The 19,149-nt window shown below is 32.1% G+C and overlaps 1 protein-coding gene across 1 annotated transcript in view; it reads right to left on the minus strand.

Moving 5' to 3' along the window:
- Positions 1 to 3,125: 3,125 nt before the first annotated feature.
- Positions 3,126 to 19,149, minus strand: part of LOC118200892 (transmembrane protein 208) — a 39,277-nt gene continuing 23,253 nt past the window's right edge. The window contains exon 6 of the mRNA XM_085815099.1: positions 3,126 to 3,391. Within this exon, the coding sequence (XP_085671225.1) occupies positions 3,266 to 3,391 (126 nt within the window). The 3' untranslated portion in view covers positions 3,126 to 3,265. The remainder of the gene's footprint in view (positions 3,392 to 19,149) is intronic.

The raw sequence follows: 19,149 nt of genomic DNA on the forward strand, positions 1-19,149 counted from the left end.
ATCTGTAATGGTAAACAAATCAATACTTTGTCCTTGTAATCCTAAATTTAATTCATTTAACTTTCTAAAAATATCAGATATGCTAGATGCACCAAGCATAATTCACTAAATAAACATTTTTGCAATTCAAATTTTGAATCACAGAGGAAAATTTGAATTTCTGATAAAGTTAAAAAAAAAAAAAAATTAAACTTTGCCTTTGAATAACCACTTTACTTCAGAATATAACAAAAGCATTTCATGTTCACTGCCCATCTCTTGGCATAAATCGTATATATTCTTGAATTTAAAACTTAGCTTAATAAAATTAACAATTTTCACAGCTTGATTGTTCTCAGGTTTTCGGGGATTGTTTTGACTGCTAAAGCTTCATGATGAATGGAACAGTGAGTAAATTTAGTTTGAGGGGTGACTTTCTTTGAGAAATAACACTGCAGTTTTTTCCTATTAAACTCAATCTTGGTCACTGCATACGGCACTGCACTTATTCCAAAGAATTTCATTCACAGACATTAAATTGTCAATTACTTTGGTTCTATCATGAAGAGATCACAAAATAAATACTCTTTGCAATTCGTTTACCTTCTTTGAAAGGTATGTAGACTAATAATTGAAAAAAGTCTGTGTACTTTCATCTAATTGCAATGCAAAATATTCACTCTGTTTTATTTTTTGAATAACTGTCTCTTTAACAGAATTTGCCATTTCATGAATTCATCAACTTACTGTATCATTTGATAATGGAATATTATTAAGTTTATTAGCTGCTTTTTCATTGAATAACCTTAAAACGATAACTTTAGCTGCTGGTAATATAAGATTTTCTCCAATACTGTGAGCCTACCCAGTCTTGGCAATTCTTAGGATTACTATGTAACTAGCTTCCAAAGCTTTTTTGCTTGGAAATAACAACCTTTCATGAATTGTTTACCATTTTTGAACTCCGATAATTTTCTCTTAAAATATTCTTCAGATTTATCCATTAAATTGGCATGCATAGATTCAATACGTTGTTTAAGAAATGATGGTTTCATACTTTGATTGGATAATAGTTCACGCAAATAACACACTGAAGTTGAAGGTCCATTTCATCTCCATTCCAAGTAAACCCAAATGATAAATAACTTTAATTATATTTTCTATAAACAATTTTTCTTTTCTTTTCAATATGCAACGTGCTAGTAGATTGTCCTGGATCCATCATCTGTGAATCATCCCTTTTCCACTTAGTCAATCTTAGTTATTTTTCCATTTTGAAAATCCAAGTTTGTTCATTATTTTTCACAAATACTTAAATATGCTATATACTACCAGTTCTTCAAAAACAATGCTGATATTCTAAAATCGCGTAGAAAAGGAATACAAAGCAACAAGACAAAATGCCTGCTATTAGCGACAGTAAATTGACGTAAAAATTTATTCAAATTTAAAATACAGCAATATGAGCTCAGAAAAGGTGGTGACAAAGTGTAGACAGGGTAATAAATCGATCAACTCTACAAGAATTAATGAGATGCTATTATCTTTTTATAACTTATTTTCCATTAAATACAGCATCCATTTCTATTACTCCTTTTAAAAACATCATTTATGACAACTTTTGTTATATCTATGGCTAAAAGAATATTTGTGAAAATAAAAATGGATTATTTTGCTGAAGCCTATGAGTGGCTATGATCTTAAACAAAGCTCAAATTGCATAAATTTATGAATGTTAAAGAAAAACTTAAAGGAGATGGAGTACTTAATTTTTGAATTCAATAGTTAAAAATACTTTTTTCTTTATATAGCATTTAATTTTCTGTAGCATACCACCGGTTGAGAATTGCTGTACTTTATCATACCATAAAACACTTAAAAACCTTAAATAACATTAGAACAGGGAATAATATAGTACACGTTCTTTAGAAATTAAATATGTACATAGCAATTTCATTTTCAAAAATAGGAAAATAGTGAACACAATGGAAGACTTAGAGATGACAGTAGTAATGTCTCCACCTTAAGGGAGAAATGATAAAAAATCATTTATGGATAAGTTATATTTGGCACCAATCAAATTAATATAGCTATAATTTCAATCTTTATTTTCCTTAATTTTAAAATCAGATATTTTTCTTGCATACATGTGATATGAAAGGCTTGAAACACAATATATTTAGTTATTTGCTTATGCTATATTCTTTTGAGTGAGAAATGTTAAGAAAGCAACACTGCTCTCATCAGAATTTAAGCCATGGATCTTCAAGTGCGGTAGTTAAGCATGTTTTCACTTACTCCACAACAGCACCATATGAGGAAAAGTGATAATTCCTGGCAACTGAAGAAAGGTACAAGCCCCACCAATTAAATTAAGTTTTGCCAAAATATCATCCACAAAATTTTAAAGCCTGACTAGGATTCTTTATTTTTTTGGGGGGGGGGAAGGAATGAGAAAACAACTTTGCCCTTTTTGGAATTTAAACACATCTTTTACTAGCTGGTTAGACATGCTGCACTAACACTTTGACAACGTGCATGAGGAAATACACTAAATCCTTGAATGTTGGCCCCACGAAAGCCGAGTAATAAGATGATTTAACCAAGATTTTCGCTTTTAGTACAAGTTGAGGAAATAAGAGCATTTAATATTATATTCTTTAAAAAGATGAAGAAAAACATTTATTTTCTGAATATAGGTAACTTTTATTGAAAGATTAATGTGAGGCAGAAAGATCATTCAAGATAAAAAATCATATTATACAAGAAAACTAAACATTATTAAAATATAAAAAATATTTGGGACTTTATAAAATAACTTTTACATCTTTCAGTCTCCCACACTAAAGGAAAACGTTATAAAGAAAACGTGTGAACTGAATGCCTTAGCATTAACAGTATGTTGTCAGTTAAATTTTCCATGATGCTTAAATGCATATAAACTAAAAATTCATAGAAAGAAATCCAAAAATAATTTGAGTGTACTGTCAATAATATGCAAATGCTGTTTAACACATTAATGCATAATGTAAATCTGATTTTCTTAAGTCCTTTGATATATTTGGAAGTTCTGTTTGAAATAACTGATATAATGAATTAAAAATTAATCTGCAAGTTAATAAAGACAAAAATATAACTAAGAAAAATCAACAATCATAAATTATTATTTATTTTCTAATAAATACATAAATACAAATAACATTAGAATATATTTAAAGGGAAGTAGAAAATGCTTTGTAAAGTTTTTAACAAAAATCAAAGGAATAATTTAATACACAAAATGGTTTCATCGTCTTTTAGCTGCTTTTCGTTCCATCTTTTTCTGCTTCTTTTCATCCACTTCAGGGGCAGGACTAAAAATCCATGGAGCAAGGATATTCACCCAACACAAATAAAATGCACGACCTGGAGCCTGCACAAAGTAAAAATGTTCAACAATAAAAATGAGAAACATGATGAAAGATGTATTAATTTTTTGGTAGTAAATTATTCCACACAACCTAAACAGTTGAAATAAGCATAAAAAAAGTGTTTGTAAAATATTACAATGCATTTCAGTTGCATATTTTATCTGTAAATTACTAACTAAAGAATTTGACTTTTTCCGTAACAGATGCTAAAAAATTCCAATTGAGAATGAAATTCCTTAAAATTGAAAAAAATATTAAAAGACAGAGTACATGTAAATCAATCTTGATTAATAAATTGTTTTTTATTGTGTACGAAGTAAACTTCTTGTGATCAGTTTTTACTAGCATAATGACACAATAATTATTTCTCATACTATAAGTTGAATTTAATAATCTGATAGTGGGCTCAAACTGGTGGCCCCCTTAGTACTTTTGTATTGGCCACAAATACATTTTTTGTAAATTATGATGGCATTATTTATTATGGCAGGAATTTGAAGAAAGGTTTAGGAGTCCAGTTTTATATTTTTTCCTTACCCTTAAAAATGAATGTGTGTAACATTCCAAATAATCTGTAAATGGAGCATAAATCTGCATTATGATATAAATCTTATTCAAAAACTTGAAGCTACAGATCTGGAAAGATAAATATCCTCGATTATTAAATTTTGCAATAAGAATAATCACTTGACTTTGAGAATGCATTTGTCTGTCAACAGTCCCCCCCCCCACCAGTTGAAAATTTATAAGTCTTGGGGGAGAGGAGAACAGGGTGATCAATTAACATCTAAAATCACACTTGCCAACATATGACAGTCAAAAATAAAAGAAATCAGGAGAATTTTTTCAACGACAAAAAGATTTTTTAAATAATAAAAATATATTGAAAGAAAATTTATTTTTTTAATAATGAATTAAATTTAAATAGTAACCAATTAATATCTGAAAGTTCAGTTACACATCCTTATAAATGCAAATAAATACTTACATGTAAAAAAGCCCTTTTATCATATGCACCTTTTAAGAGAAAAATATTTTAATCAGTTTCATTAACCCTTAAATAATATCTTAACCAGATCACTAATCATTGGCTGCAAAACATGAGTTAATGGAATTCTGTACTATGTCAAAAACATCGAATGATGCCAAAATGGAGTGTACAAAAAAACAAAAAGCTTCTTGTTTCATTAAGGTCCGAAGACAAAAACATAAATATTCGTTCTTCACAAGATACACTTACAATAATCAGAAAATGTGTCCTTTGTCAGGCAGTTTTTTTTCTTTAATTTTGGGAGAGCTTTATACTTCTATTTTGTAATATTATTTTGAGAAATGTCAATTCAATTGTTCACAGGTACAGAATATACGTAATTTTTCTCACATGTATTTTTAACACTGGAAGCGGTAACTTCTTTTTCAGTTGCACTACAGCCTATCACAGGCCAAGGCCGTCTCAACAAGCTTCCTCCAACGGACCCAATTAGTCGCTATGGTCTGCCAACCATTGATTTTTAGAGTCCTGAGATCTGCCTCCACACAGTCTATCCATCCTGTGTGAGATTTTCCTCTTTTCCTGTTACCCTCTACATTTGCAAAGGTCACCTTTTTAACAGCTGTCACATCTAAAAATATGTCAAAGTCACCTGATACAATAAGATTTCATCACTCGGATAATATTAGGTTGTTTGTAACTTCTATATATTTATTCTATGGTTAAACAAATTTCTCCATCTATTATTTTCTCTAATTGGGCCATACATTTTTCGCAGTATTTTCCTTTCGGAAATTAGAAGGTCTTTCTTCATCTGTTTGTGTTAACGGCCAACATTCACAACCATACAATATGATAGGGTCTAATAAGAGTTTTATAAAGATTTAATTTTGATCTTGAAGTTTAATAATTTAGATGCTAAAAAATTCTTTAAACCACAATAATACCTATTAGTTCTAAATAATCTATTGTCAATTTCAAGTTATATATTATTATTGTTAGAGATGATAGTACCGAGATATGTAAACTGAGAAATGCCTTTGAAAGTATATTTGCAGTAGGAAGGGATTATGTACTCTACTAGTTACTGCCATAAATTTTGTTTTACGCTCATTAATGGTGTGTCCAATGTCTCTGGCTACATGCTCTAGAGAAATAAAAAGAAGCAGTAACTACATCTCCATTTATTTTAGAAATTTTATAACTTTCAGTACAGCCTTTTATCTTAACTCCAGAAGCATTTACTTTCTTTCTTAAAAAAATGTAAGAAGTGGGTTCCGTAGGTCCAGTTGTGGCAACCCTAAAGAATTCGTCAGTCATGAGGATCACATGCACAGATGCATTATGGCTACGTCTGCTTTTCTGTTTGATAAATAGTTGCATTTAAGATTTTGTATAATGAAAAATGGCATGAAAAATAAATGTTGGTTTTTTTTTTAAAGTGTCGGCTCAGATTTTCGAACCTATAAATTACTTATTAAACAACATAATAGTTGAAAGAACTGATATAAACAGATTCTACGGATTTGGATGATTTAGAAATTTCTTTAGATCAAATTTCAGAGAAGTATAAAACTTTACGGAATACGGACGACTCTTTTTTGGAACTTCTACACAAAAAAGGCTGTACTCAAGAAGAATACGAAAGGGAATTTAGTGCAGCTCAAGAATATTACGATAAATTATCTAGGTTGAAAGCCAACAGGAAAAAGGATAAGTGTTCACAGCCTTCTACTGGTTCGACAAATAGTGGTCCTTCATCAGGAATAGTTACAGCCGCAAAACAAAAACTGCCAGAGATCAAACTGGTGAAGTTCGATGGAGACCCCCGAAACTGGCTGACGTTTTGGACGAGGTTTAGTAAAATACACGAAGATACTCGCATTGACTGGAGAGAAAAGTTTCATTATCTACTGCAATCTACAAAATCCGAGACTGTGCCAAAAGCAAAAGTGGAAAGCTTTCCTGCTACGGAAGAAAATTACGAAAAAGCTGTGGAATATCTCAAAGAACGATTTGAAAATGAAAATGTTTTAATTCAAATTTATGTTAGAGAGCTATTAAAACTGGTAATCAATGACAAACAAAAGACAGACTCATTAACTCTTTATGACAAGTTGCAAAATCAACTATACGCATTGGAATCACTCAGTTTAACTAAAGATAAATTTGCAGTTGTTTTATTTCCTTTAGTAAAATCTGCACTTCCTGCTGACTTAATACAAATTTGGCAAAGACAATGAGGTATGTCTCCTGAAACAACAGGTAGTGATTTGGAGTCATTAACTGATTTTCTAAAAAGGGAAGTAGAAACTGAATTTAGAGTTAAACTTACCCATGATGTTTTCGGTTCTGAGTAAGTAAGTAATAAGAAAAATATATTTTTCTGACACAAAACCTGTTGTTCCAACTGCATGTGAACTAATTAATGCAAATAGTAGTAATAGTAAGTGTAATGAAAATTTTAAAAAGTATAAAAAGTCTGATGCTTGTATTTTTTGTGAAAAATCCCATTTGTCTGAAAGTTGTAAGAATGCATCTTTAATGAGTTTAGAATGTAAGAAAGATAGCATTAAGAAAAAGAATGTTTGTTTTGTGTGTCTTATGAAAAACCACAGAGCAAATCAGTATACAGCTAAACATAGGTATACCTTATGTAAAAATCGACATTTTGTGATTATGTGCCCTGATTTGCCTTCTAACAAAACAAAAAGTGTCACAAAGTCAGGGAATGATGAAAACAAAACAGGCATTCTTAATAACTATGTTAAGATATCGGATGTGTATCTTCAAACTTAAATTGTAAAAATTCAGAATGGTTCTAAAGAAATGTTTGTACGAGCAATTTATGATAGTGGTTCTATGAAATCATATTTATGTAATGATGTTGCTCAAAGGTTAAATTGTAAGTGTATTAGTGAATCAAAAATTAAGCAATTTCTTTTTGGTAGAGTTGAGACTTCAGAAAATGTGTATAAAAACTATGTTATTGAAGTAAGCAATATATATAGTAAATATAAGTGTAAATTAAAGGTACTTGGTCAAAACAAAATTTGTTCTGAAATTAAACAACTTCCATCTGGTTCGTGGTTACGCGAACTTAAAGTCACATGGTATCAAATTAAGTGATTTAGAAAATGGTCCATGTAATGTCGATGAAGAGATAAAATTACTAATTGGTGCGGATTTTGTTGGTAAGTTGCTAACTGGAAAAATTGTTCCCCTTACGTACGGCGTCAGCGCGGTGCATACGGAGTTAGGCTGGACTGTTATGGGTAAATTTACTAACACTGAATCAACTATGATAAATACTGCATCCCTCCTAATTTCTTCTCTGTTAGTGAAGGGTCAACGTATTAGTGATCTCTGGAAGTTAAATGTTTTGGGTATTAGTGAACCTTCCGTAAGTATAACCAAAACTCAGTTACAGAAGGATATGCAAAAATATTTTGAAGAGACTCTTACGGTAAATTCAGAGGAAAACTACGAAGTAGCATTACCTTGGGTGTCGGATAGCTCGCTTTTACCCGAAAACAAAGTGATAGCAGAAAAATGTCTTGTTAAGTACTAAACGAAAATTAATGACTATGGGAAATTTTGATGCTTACGGAGACGTTTTCCACAACTGGTTAGCACTCGGGATAATTGAAAAAGTACCGGATAAGAATAATATAAGGGTGTACATTATTTGCCTCATAGAGCGGTTGTTAAAGAAAATAGTAGCATGAGTATAAGACCAGTGTTTAACACAAATTCTCATTTGCCTGGTTAACCATCACTGAACGGTTGTTTATCTACTGGACCAAATTTAATTGAAATTATACCTTCGATTCTTTATCGGTTTCGCAAGAATTACTTTGGCGTCACTTCAAATATAGAAAAAGCGTTCTTGCAAATATCTATAAGGGAAAAAGATTGAGACTTTTTGAGATTTATATGGTTCAGTAGGGATAATCAAGAACAAGTTGACCTGTATCGGCACAGAAGGGTAGTTTTTGGTATTACATGTAGTCCGCATTTATTGGACGCTACAATATAATATCCTTTGAGTGCAGTTCCCAAAAGCTTAAGTCATACAGCGGAGATTTTGAAAACATCCTTTTATGTAGATAACTGTGTGGCTAGTATAGATTCAGAAATAGAAATGAGAAAGTTTGTAAATGAACTACAAATAATTATGGCTTCGGGTCATTTTAATTTAAGATTATGAAAATCCAATATAAGAAGTGTTGTGCCAGAGGAAGATTCCTCCATGGAAGGAGATGTGTCTATTTTGGGCCTTGTATATACAGTTACAGATACTTTATCTTGCAAAATACGTCAAGATATAAAATTGGATGACCCAGTTACTAAAAGACTAGTTTTAGCAGTAGCTCATCAGGTGCTTGATGTTATAGGGCATACAGTCCTATAACATCCAAAACTAATTTTACAGGAAACTTGGAATTTAAGGCTTAAATGGGACGATGTTCTTCCCAATGAATTAACCAAAATGTTTAGGTTTGGGCGTAAAAAGTTGTACTTGCTATCCAGTATCCAAATACCTAGATGGATAGGTCTCAGATCTATTAATGAAGCTGTGAGTACACATCTCTTTTGTAACAGTAGTAAAAGTGCGTATGGTGCATGCATCTTTTTAAGAGTACAGAGTGGCAAAAAGGTAAAGGTTAGTTTGGTACACGCAAAGATCGAGAGTAGCGCCTTTAAAAACTATTATGATTCCTCGATTAGAACTTCTTGCTTGTAATATTGGTTCTAGGTTATTGTCTTCAATTATTAATGATATTGGCCTACAGGAAGTTCGTATTCATTGTTGGACTGACTCCTCGACGGCTTTAAGTTGGATACGGTGAAATCAACGTTGGGGAGCATTCATTTTTAACAGGTACAGGAAATCAGGTCTTTGACCTCCCCCAATGTATGGCGACATGTCCCTGGTAGTCTCAATCCTGCTGACCAACTTTCTAGATGTTATGCAGATCAATTAATAGAACGAAAATGGTGGGAGGGACCTGATTGATTACTGGAAGATGAGGCAAATTGGCCTAAATCTAATGATGAACCAGATAAGGATTTAGTTAATTCAGAAATACATAAGACAGTTATTGTTACGTTCGTAAAGAATGATAATTGTATTGGATGGTACTATAAGTATTTCTCATCATTTAAGAAAATTGTAAGAACGTTATCATGGATATTCAGATTTTATAATAATGTATGTAAGAATAATAATAAGAACCATTCTAAGGATTTGACTGTATCTGAAATAGAAAGGGGAGAAATAGCTTTAATGTTATTAATACAAAAAGAGTCGTTTAATGGTGAAACAGATGATAAGCTAAGACGACTCAGACCATTTGTCGATAGTCAGGGCCTAATAAGAGCTAAGTCTAATGTTGCTTATTGTGACGACTCTCGCAGCTTTAAATTCCCCATCATATTACCTTCTGAACATCCAGTAGTCAAATTATTGATATTAAGTGCCCACAAAGATTTGTTGCATGCAGGTACTACACTGTTGATGTCACATTTACGAGAAAGATACTGGATTTTAAAATCACGTAAAACTATAAGAAACTATATAAGAAAATGTATAACATGTAAGAGATTTAAGGCTAAAAGAGGTGAAACAGTCCCAGGCATTTTACCAAATGATACGGGTCGTGATTCAGCCCTTTTTGAAATCGTAGGATGTGATCTTGCAGGACCCTTGCATTTAAAGGTTGGACGAAAATCATATATTGTGCTCTTCACCTGTGCGGTTTATCGTGCTATCCATATGGAACTGGTTACCTCATTAGCAACTGAATCATTTTTTCAGGCTTTAAGGCATTTTATCGCAAGTCGTGCATGCCCTACCACCATATATTCCAATAATGGGACAAATTTTGTGGGTGGAGAAAGAGTTCTGCAAACCATTGACTGGGACTGTATCTGCTCTAAGGCTGCTGAAAAGAGAATAAAATGGAAATTTAATATTGCCAATGTGGACAAAGAAAAATTTGAGTAGAAGAGCGAAGTATCTCCAGAAAATAAGAGAATTGTTAAGAGTGAGATTTTGCTCTGAATATCTAGGGCAGTTAAGACAGCATTCTGCCAGAAATTACAAAAGCAAACCTCTCTCTGTAGGAGAAATTGTCTTGCTGGAGGATCAAAATAAAAACCATGCATATTTGGAGTTTAGCACGCATTATTGGGTGATCCCTGGTCAAGATGACAACATAAGAGTTGCTCTTGTAAAAAGTAATAATTCAGAGTTCTTGAGACCAATACAGAGATTGTTTAGATTAGAACTAGATAACATAATACATAATACTCAAAATGATCAAGTTCCTTTCACCACCAGTAGTGGTAGAGTTGTAAAATCATGAATAATGTAATTATGTCTTTGAATTATTATAATTTATTTTGTCGTGCTCTTATTGTTGTATTATTCATCAGCATTAATTTTGTTTTCAAGTAATATGATTTAAGTATTAAGTAATTTTCTTTGTTATATAACCCTCATTTATATTGATGTAAGTTTTATGTTTTGAGGGTGTAGCCATCCACTCAAAAGGTGGGAGAATTGTGGCAACCCTAAAGAATTCGTCTGTCACGAGGATCACGTGCGCAGATGCATTACGTCTACATCTGCTTTTCTGTTTGATAAATAGTTGCATTTAAGGTTTTGTAGAATGAGAAATGGCATGAAAAATAATTGTTGTTTTTTTTAAAATGTGTCGGCTCAGATTTTCGAACCTACAAATTATTTATTAAGCAACACCAGTTTTCTACATAAACATAAGCAACATGTACAGACATGTTTCAATTTTTTTCTTATTTCAGTATTATGCATGTGTTGGAATTTTCAATTTTATTTTCCTTTTAGAACTCTTTTCAAGATAATAATAAATATCAACAATGTGTTCATCCACACCTATTTCTAAAGAAGCTCCTTTTTCAACAGCTAAATTTAAGAGTGCATAACCATTGCATTCGAATGCGACTCGTAATTTCCAAATCTGAAATTCCTTTTTTTCTTAAGATATCTGAAACATTAGTCTTCAAGCCTACCATTTTTGGTGCCTCGATGGCACTAAGTGCTAAGCAGTTATCTGTAAGAAATGCATTTTCTTTTAGTTTTAATAATTAGCTGTGTCACATTAAAACCTGCCTAATCTCCTTCTAAAAGAGAACAGAAAGTAAACTACACTCAGTTTCTGAAGACTCTGGATTTAGAAAAAGAAATAACAACTGGATACAGTTTTACATCGTTATTATTACTTTCATCCATAGAGAGGCTGTTTTAATGCAATCAATAACTGAAGATTTATTTTTCATATTTATTTCTTAAATCCATTTCTTCTGCAATTGTAGCCTTGCATTTTTGAGTATTTCTTAACAATTTCACTGACGGAAATTATTTATCTAAATAAAACTGCAGCTTGATCCTATGCATTCAGTGGCAGGTAGTGCTCCAGTAAAATGAAAGAGAACAGGCATTCTGCATTAACTTTTTGGTCCTTTGTTTCCACAGAAAAGTTTAATTTTTTTTTTTTTTTTTTCTTTAGTACAACTCATTTTGTCCTTGTGTATGCACATATTTAAACACATCCATGGTGCAAAAGTTTCACCGGACAAAATCGAAAAATTCCAATGACAAACGCTGTACATTGCAAATCTATCGTATTTGACAAAATAATAGAAAGAAAGTCATCAGTATACGATTTTTGGAAAATACACGGGCATTTTACCTTTTCCGCAGACATAACTAAGATAAAGGATGACAATTTCTTAAATTGTTTCTTGGAAGCACACAGAACTTACACTCATTGGCGAGATGAACAAAATAACAATTTCGACCTTGCTTTGTGCTCACAGGCAAAAATATACCAGATGACCCGCAGTGGTGCTTGATGCTCATTCAAAAACTAAAACACATTTTTGGACTCGCACACAAAGCAGATACGGGCCATATCTCATAGTTGAAAAGACTTTGGTTTTCTTTCATATGTAATCAATCTAGAGAAAAACCAATGCTTTCAGAAGCCCAAAATCACTCGTATAGGTGCAAATAATGAAATATTAAGGCCAAGCTACATAAAAATCATGTGAAATTTTAAAATACAGTCAGGAGAAATATGTTGTAAATCAGGTTTCTGGAAATATGGTTGGAAATTGGGAGTCTCTTGCCTAAATCGGGAGAGTTGGCAACTCTTGTATAATTTGTGATAAAGACAGTTTCTAGTAACTTTTTTCCCAATATTACAAACTTTATTGAAATCAAAACATAGCTAAAAGTTGTAGAAAGAAATAAAGAAGTTTATAATTATTTACATAAAAATATGTGTATTTTTTCTGTATGCATCACAGGAAAAATCAATAAATAAAAGAAAGATATCATCATTCATTCTTAAGTGTTGTCTCATCTGAGAAGGCTTTATAATTTATTTAAGTAAGTTATTTAGTGGTTAATGCAACATATTAGAATTATTCAAATAAAGATCAGTCTGAAAATTTAGCATCTAGCTGTCGATATGTTTGAATTACCAAGTGTAACAAACAGAAATTTCTTGCAGATCCCAATATTTAAAACTTTCAAATAGAAAATATAAATTGAAATTTTTTTTCTCACTGTGCCATTATTGTTACCATTTATGTATGTTTTGATAAATATTCAGTAAATAAAATTTAATTAATAATAAAATAAATAAAAAATTTGTTTTTAATTTTGCCAATTACATTGAAGTATAAAATTAGTTTAAAAATATTTCATTTTGGTTTAAAAAAATCCAGCCCATCAGCTGTTTCATCAATTGTGCATTCAGCCCACATACAATTTTAATTTGAGATAACTGATCTATGACACTTAACAGTGAAGAATGAAAAAGCAGTGGAGGGATTCAGCTGATTTGCAAAGTTAAGTAGATCTATGTCCCAAAATATTTTCAGCTTAATAAAGCAGTTGTTAAAAACGAACTGCAATATTTATTTAGAAAATTTATCACTATTTCATTAGCTAATTTTACCACTTACTTAAGTAGCTTACCATTTGTTAAATTATTAATATTCCACCAATAACACCATTAAATAATGGAAGTTTATCCACAATTAGTATTTAATTTCAGAACAGGATAGAAGTATGATATATGTATTTTCAAGATTTCTCCATTCGCAGTGTATGAGACTTTTCTCCTCAGATAAGAAAATTAAAGGAACTTTAGATTTAAAATTGGGTTCTCAAATATTTTTAAATCCAAACCACTTCTGATGCTGACAATTTTAAATAACGAACACTCAATCTATGTAGTAAACATAATGCAAATGTGACAAGGTCGCATAGTTATTCTTTGTGTCTGGTTGCAGAGGGGACTGATTTCTGAATGCAATGGTACCTCTTTCACATCAGAGGAGAAATCATGTTTTAATGAAGTCCCTTTGTTAATTATTCCGGTTGCAGCCTCAGAGGTCACTCCAATGGTTCCTGAGATACTTCGGCTTTGGAATGTGGACACATTTATTGTGTGGAATGTGGACACCAGGAGAAGAATCCCCCCCTCCCGAGTTCAGCGGAGGTAACAACACTGTGAGTTAGTAAAGTTTTGGCAGTGAGAAAGTAAGATGGTTTACTGAGAAGAGCCAGGACCTTCCTGCTGGAGCTATGGCCCTTTTGAACCGCTAGAACTATCACTCCTTGTATGTACTGAATAGTGCACTTTCCAGTTTAACAAATTTACAAAATTATGGGACTGAATGTATCCAAGTCCCACATCATCATGAACCGCAACTGTTAATGTTTTAATTTTATTAAAATTAATGTTATTGTTAGAACTTCAGTTAGTTCCTTTAAACCCTGTATCACAACTGGGATTTTGGTCCACTACACCACAGCAGTAATATTATAATTGGTGTTTAATATTATGTTATAATATTATAATTGCAGCATTTAGGAATTATTCCTGAAAGTAAATTCAGGAATGAACTTCTCGTCTGTGGACTTCAGCTAACATCTTATGTTGTTTTCCATACACCTCATAGTGTAAGTGTTCTGGATTGTCATATGAAAGTTACAGTAAAGGCAGAGTTGTAAATGACTTTATGTGAATAGTCAAGAGACTTTCTTCTCGGCACAAGAAAGATCTAATTTTGCGTGCAAGACCAGTTCGCATGGTAAAGCCTCTTCAGAAAATGATCGTGTGCCAGAAGGGAATGCCGAAGGAAGTGCGATCCAGTGCTGCAAAGCAGTGAAATTTTCCCGCGAGAGATACCTGTGACCAAGTTTGTGACAGTACAGTCATTGAAGGCATCTTCAAATTGGTGAGTAACATTTTTGTGATTTTAGATAAGTTGCCAATTATTTGAGACTAGGTTGATTTTGGGTATAGCTCTACTATTGGGGATTAAAAGTTTTCTTGTGGTTAAACTTTTCTTAATTGAAATTTAACTATTGGTTCTATTATTCTAGCAACAGTTTTAAATTGCTTAAAGTATCATAATGGTATACTTAACACAAAAATTTTAATTTAAAAAAAATCACTTCACAGTTATAGGACAAAATTTTTATAGTTGAGATAGTGCAGGAAAAATTTGCATGTTAATTAACTATTAATTTACTAAATTAGTTACTAATAATTTTACTAAAGTTCTGCTATTAGAGTTAGCTCAGGAGTTTGATACAAATGTGTCTCAGGCAAACAAAGTAACAGAAATTAGGCAGGCTATTCTTAATGCCCAGGTCTATGATGATGAAGCCAATGTTAGAACTTGAGTTAGAAATTCATTTCAACCCTGTATCACAACCGGGCTTTTGGGTAGCGGTTTTGGTCACTACATCACACAAATTTAAACCAAAAGTTTTATATTTTTTAAAGTATTTTAAAATCCACACCACTTCTGGTGCTTACAATTTTAAATAAAGAATACTCAAAAAATGTAGTAAACATAATACAAATTTAAAACAAAAAGTTCTTATGAAAAAATTTTAAATTATTGAAATAACTTTGGCATTCAGTACCCATTGTCTATTCTTCAAAAACGCAAATAAACCTCAAAAGAGTTTAAAATCTAAGAAACATGTTGTTCTTAACAAAGTTTAAAAAATTTTACCATGTCAAATTAGGGGGGAGGAGGAAGAAAATTCAATTAATAAATATATACTCACTTCCAAAAGTTAAGCACGAAGATGTAAAATGCAAAAAAAATCAACGAATACTGCTTTGATTGACACAAAATTTGGCAGGAAAGTAGCATATATATTTATGCTACAAAATGCATAAAACAAAATCAATAATTATATGATATGAAAACAATATTGAATTTTTGTAAGTTATCAGATAATGACATACTGGAGACTTTAGCAGAATTATGTATAAAGTGAAAATAAACAGCATAAAATGAAAAAAAAAAAAAGGACATTGATAGGGTATGTGATCCCTCCTCATCTGTATACACTTTGTAACCATGCTTTCAATTAGGTGGTCAACCACTGCAGAATTTAGCAATCGCCATTCTTCTTGTAGAGCAGTTTCCAGCTCAATAAGAGTGGCTTTAGGTGGGAAACATGAAGATACAGCACGGCCGAGAGCATCCCAAAGATTTTTGATGGGATTAAAGTCGGGCGAATATGCTACCTATGCCATACGTGCAATCCCTTCACTCTCCAGGTAGTCATCGACGATGTCAGCTCTATGGGGACGTGCGTTATCGTCCATTAAAACAAAAGTAGGGCCAACTGCTGCAGCGTACAATCTCACATTGGGTTCTAGAACTTCATCTCGATACTAGACAGATGTCAAAGAATCCCATTTAAAGACGTGCAGGTCAGTGCGGTATCCTAATGAAATCCCTGTCCACACCATAATGCTTCTGCCTCGGAATGCGTGATGTTCGGTGATGTTTTGGGTTTGATTGCGTGTTCGTTGTTCACGCCATATACTTATACACCTGTCATCTGGCTCCAGAGCAAATCTTGACTCATCAGTAAACATGACATTGCCCCAGTCAGACACATTCCAATTGACATGTTCCTGGCATCACTGCAATTGTGCTCCTCTTGATTGGACGAATAGAGGAACACAAACTCGAGGTACCCGGCGTACAGTCCATTCATATGTAATCTTCGGTGTACAGTAGCTGCAGATATCGCCTTACCAACAGACGCTGTAACCATAGATGTCACACATGTGGATGTCGCTCTGCGATTCTGCTTGGCTACAATAGCAATAGATCGATCTTCTGCGGGGGTTGCAACCCTTGGGTGACTGGCTATGGGCCTTCGGACAACTGTCTGTGTGGTTTAGAATTGTTTCCATAAATGTGAAATTACTGAATGATGAACACCGAAGAAAAGGGCAACATCTGTGATCAACTGTCCTGCTTCAATGTGCCCCACAGCACGGCAGTGCTCAGAATCTTCCATTCGTCTTCTGGAAGTCATAGAAACACGTATGTCTTGAAAACAAATTGTACAAAAGTTTTAAACACCTTCTATTCACTATTACAATCAACTTCTGTAACCTTTCATAAAGCTGGCTTCTTATAAGACTGCCTTTTTTGCATATTTCTTGACATGAAAGGCGTGGTTGGCTGTTACCTAACATATTTGCATACTTCCAGCATCCTCTTCAATTCTGACTGGCTTCTGGAAATTAGCATTTTCCCCTCCATGCTTAACTTTTGGAAGTGAGTGTAAATTAAGATACATAAAAGTACCAATTCTTGAATTAATTTAAATTATGTAAGATTACATGGATCTGGTAACTGCTTCACTACAGGAATTACAAGCTTTTAGCCCCCACAACTACTCTTGCAAAAAGCGTAATCTAGACTAATCAGACACAGAGAGAACTTTGAAATACCATTGAGAATTATGCTTATAATTAAGTTCATTTATACTGAACGTTCCATAACTGCCATCTCAAAATATGAAAAACTGGAAGGGTTTTATGTTACAAAGCAACACTATTTCGAAAGAGCTCCATACTGACTTAAAATTTATTTCATGATACAGCACTGTTTATAAAGCAATTCTCATGTAAAATATATTAATATTTAATTAAACATTCTAAGTTTTATACTATTTGGCTAATTTCATTTTGTAATTTTCTTAACTTTTTGAGAAAATACTGAACAGGAAAAAAAATGCTTTTATTTATGAAAATACTTTTAAATATGACAAAAATAAAATTAATAATTAATGCATATACTATTGTGTTCATAAATTTAGTAATGTACCATTTATTAATGCACAATAAAATTAAATAAAAATATTAACTGATTAAGCATTAGCAGTACCTTCATAAAAAGTTTTACATATATTTATAAAAGATTAAGATTATTCAGAAAAAGTAAAATTTAATAAGAAAAATTATATTCAAAATCTCTAGAAGGTGGAAGAATGGAATTTGCAGACTTGAGTTTTATTAATTCAATAAATTTCATTGATTGCTGAAAAACAATTTCCTTGGATAAGGGTAAAAATTAAAAACCAGAAGATTTGGTGATCTACTAGGAGTGTGATGAAAAACCAGAAGAGTTGCCAAATAAGAAGTTCAGTTTTCCATGTGGAAAAATACATGTGTAATATATATTTTTAAAAGAACACAGTGGAACTCAACCTAATTTGGACTGAAAGGATGTTAAGTTTTACAGAAGTAGGGATGTGTTATTCACAACTCCTAATATTTCATTCAACACCTAAATCTATAGCTTTTCTTTTCTTCCCCTTCAACATTTTCAGCTGCATAGACAACACAACACTAATAAGCCTAAATATAAACTGAGAAATTCCACCCAGAGCGAACTGAATGTTTAGCTTAAAATACTATACATAACAAGGCTGTAGCCGAGAGGAGGAATGAGACAGATTGCAATTTTTCCGAAAAGAACAAAACCTATAATCAAATTCATTATATAGGTTCCAAGATATAGCATAACAAAGAGACAAATATTCCAAAATTATGATCCATAACAAATTTTTGAACAGAAGAAAACATAGACAATCATATGAAAATTATGTATTGTAATTCCAATAATACAGCAATTAAAACTCTGTAGGTTTTAGATGATGTTAAAAATTATTTTTGTCTAACTATTTAAAAAAAACCACCATTTATTTAAAAAATAATGCTTATCAGCTTTTGGTGATTAATTGAGTGTTAAACACTCATTAATCCTTTTATGTATCTTTCCAAAACAACCTCGAACAGATAATTATGTCTATGTACCTTGTTAAAAAATTAATAATCCCTCATGCAGCTATAAAGTTAATAACCAATGATGTCTTGCTCAATATGGTTTTGGTAACTGCCATTAATTTGTACTCAAAGGATTCAGGGAGTAAATCTAGGTCTTCCTGGTATACAAAATGTATCTATACAAATCTGAAAATTCTGGTGACAATAATGCCATCAGTTGACCGAAATATGACTCAAAGTTTAAATATTATAGAAAGTACAGTATCAACGAATAAATGGGGGTAAAAATGGAATAAACTTTTAAATAGAGGGAAAATTGCAAACCTATGAAAATTGCTAGATGAACAAATTTTGTTACTTTCATATTGCTCATGGAAATTGCAGAATAAGCAGCCAGACGGTTGAGCAAGGCCGCTATTTAACACGTGTATTTCAAAGTACTGGTCTGTACCTTTTTTAAAATTTGTCTGACTTTTTGAAAAAATTTCCTATGTTTCCTGAGGAGTGTGATGAAAAACCGGAAGAGTTGCTACCTAAGAAGTTCAGTTTTTCAGTTCAGTCAGAAATCACATTCAGTTTAATGGGCAAATTG

The sequence above is a fragment of the Stegodyphus dumicola genome, chromosome 4, assembly GCF_044657685.1.
Source record: "Stegodyphus dumicola isolate Sdum_Otavi_A_Nest chromosome 4, ASM4465768v1".
Classification (NCBI taxonomy): Eukaryota; Metazoa; Arthropoda; class Arachnida; order Araneae; family Eresidae; genus Stegodyphus; species Stegodyphus dumicola.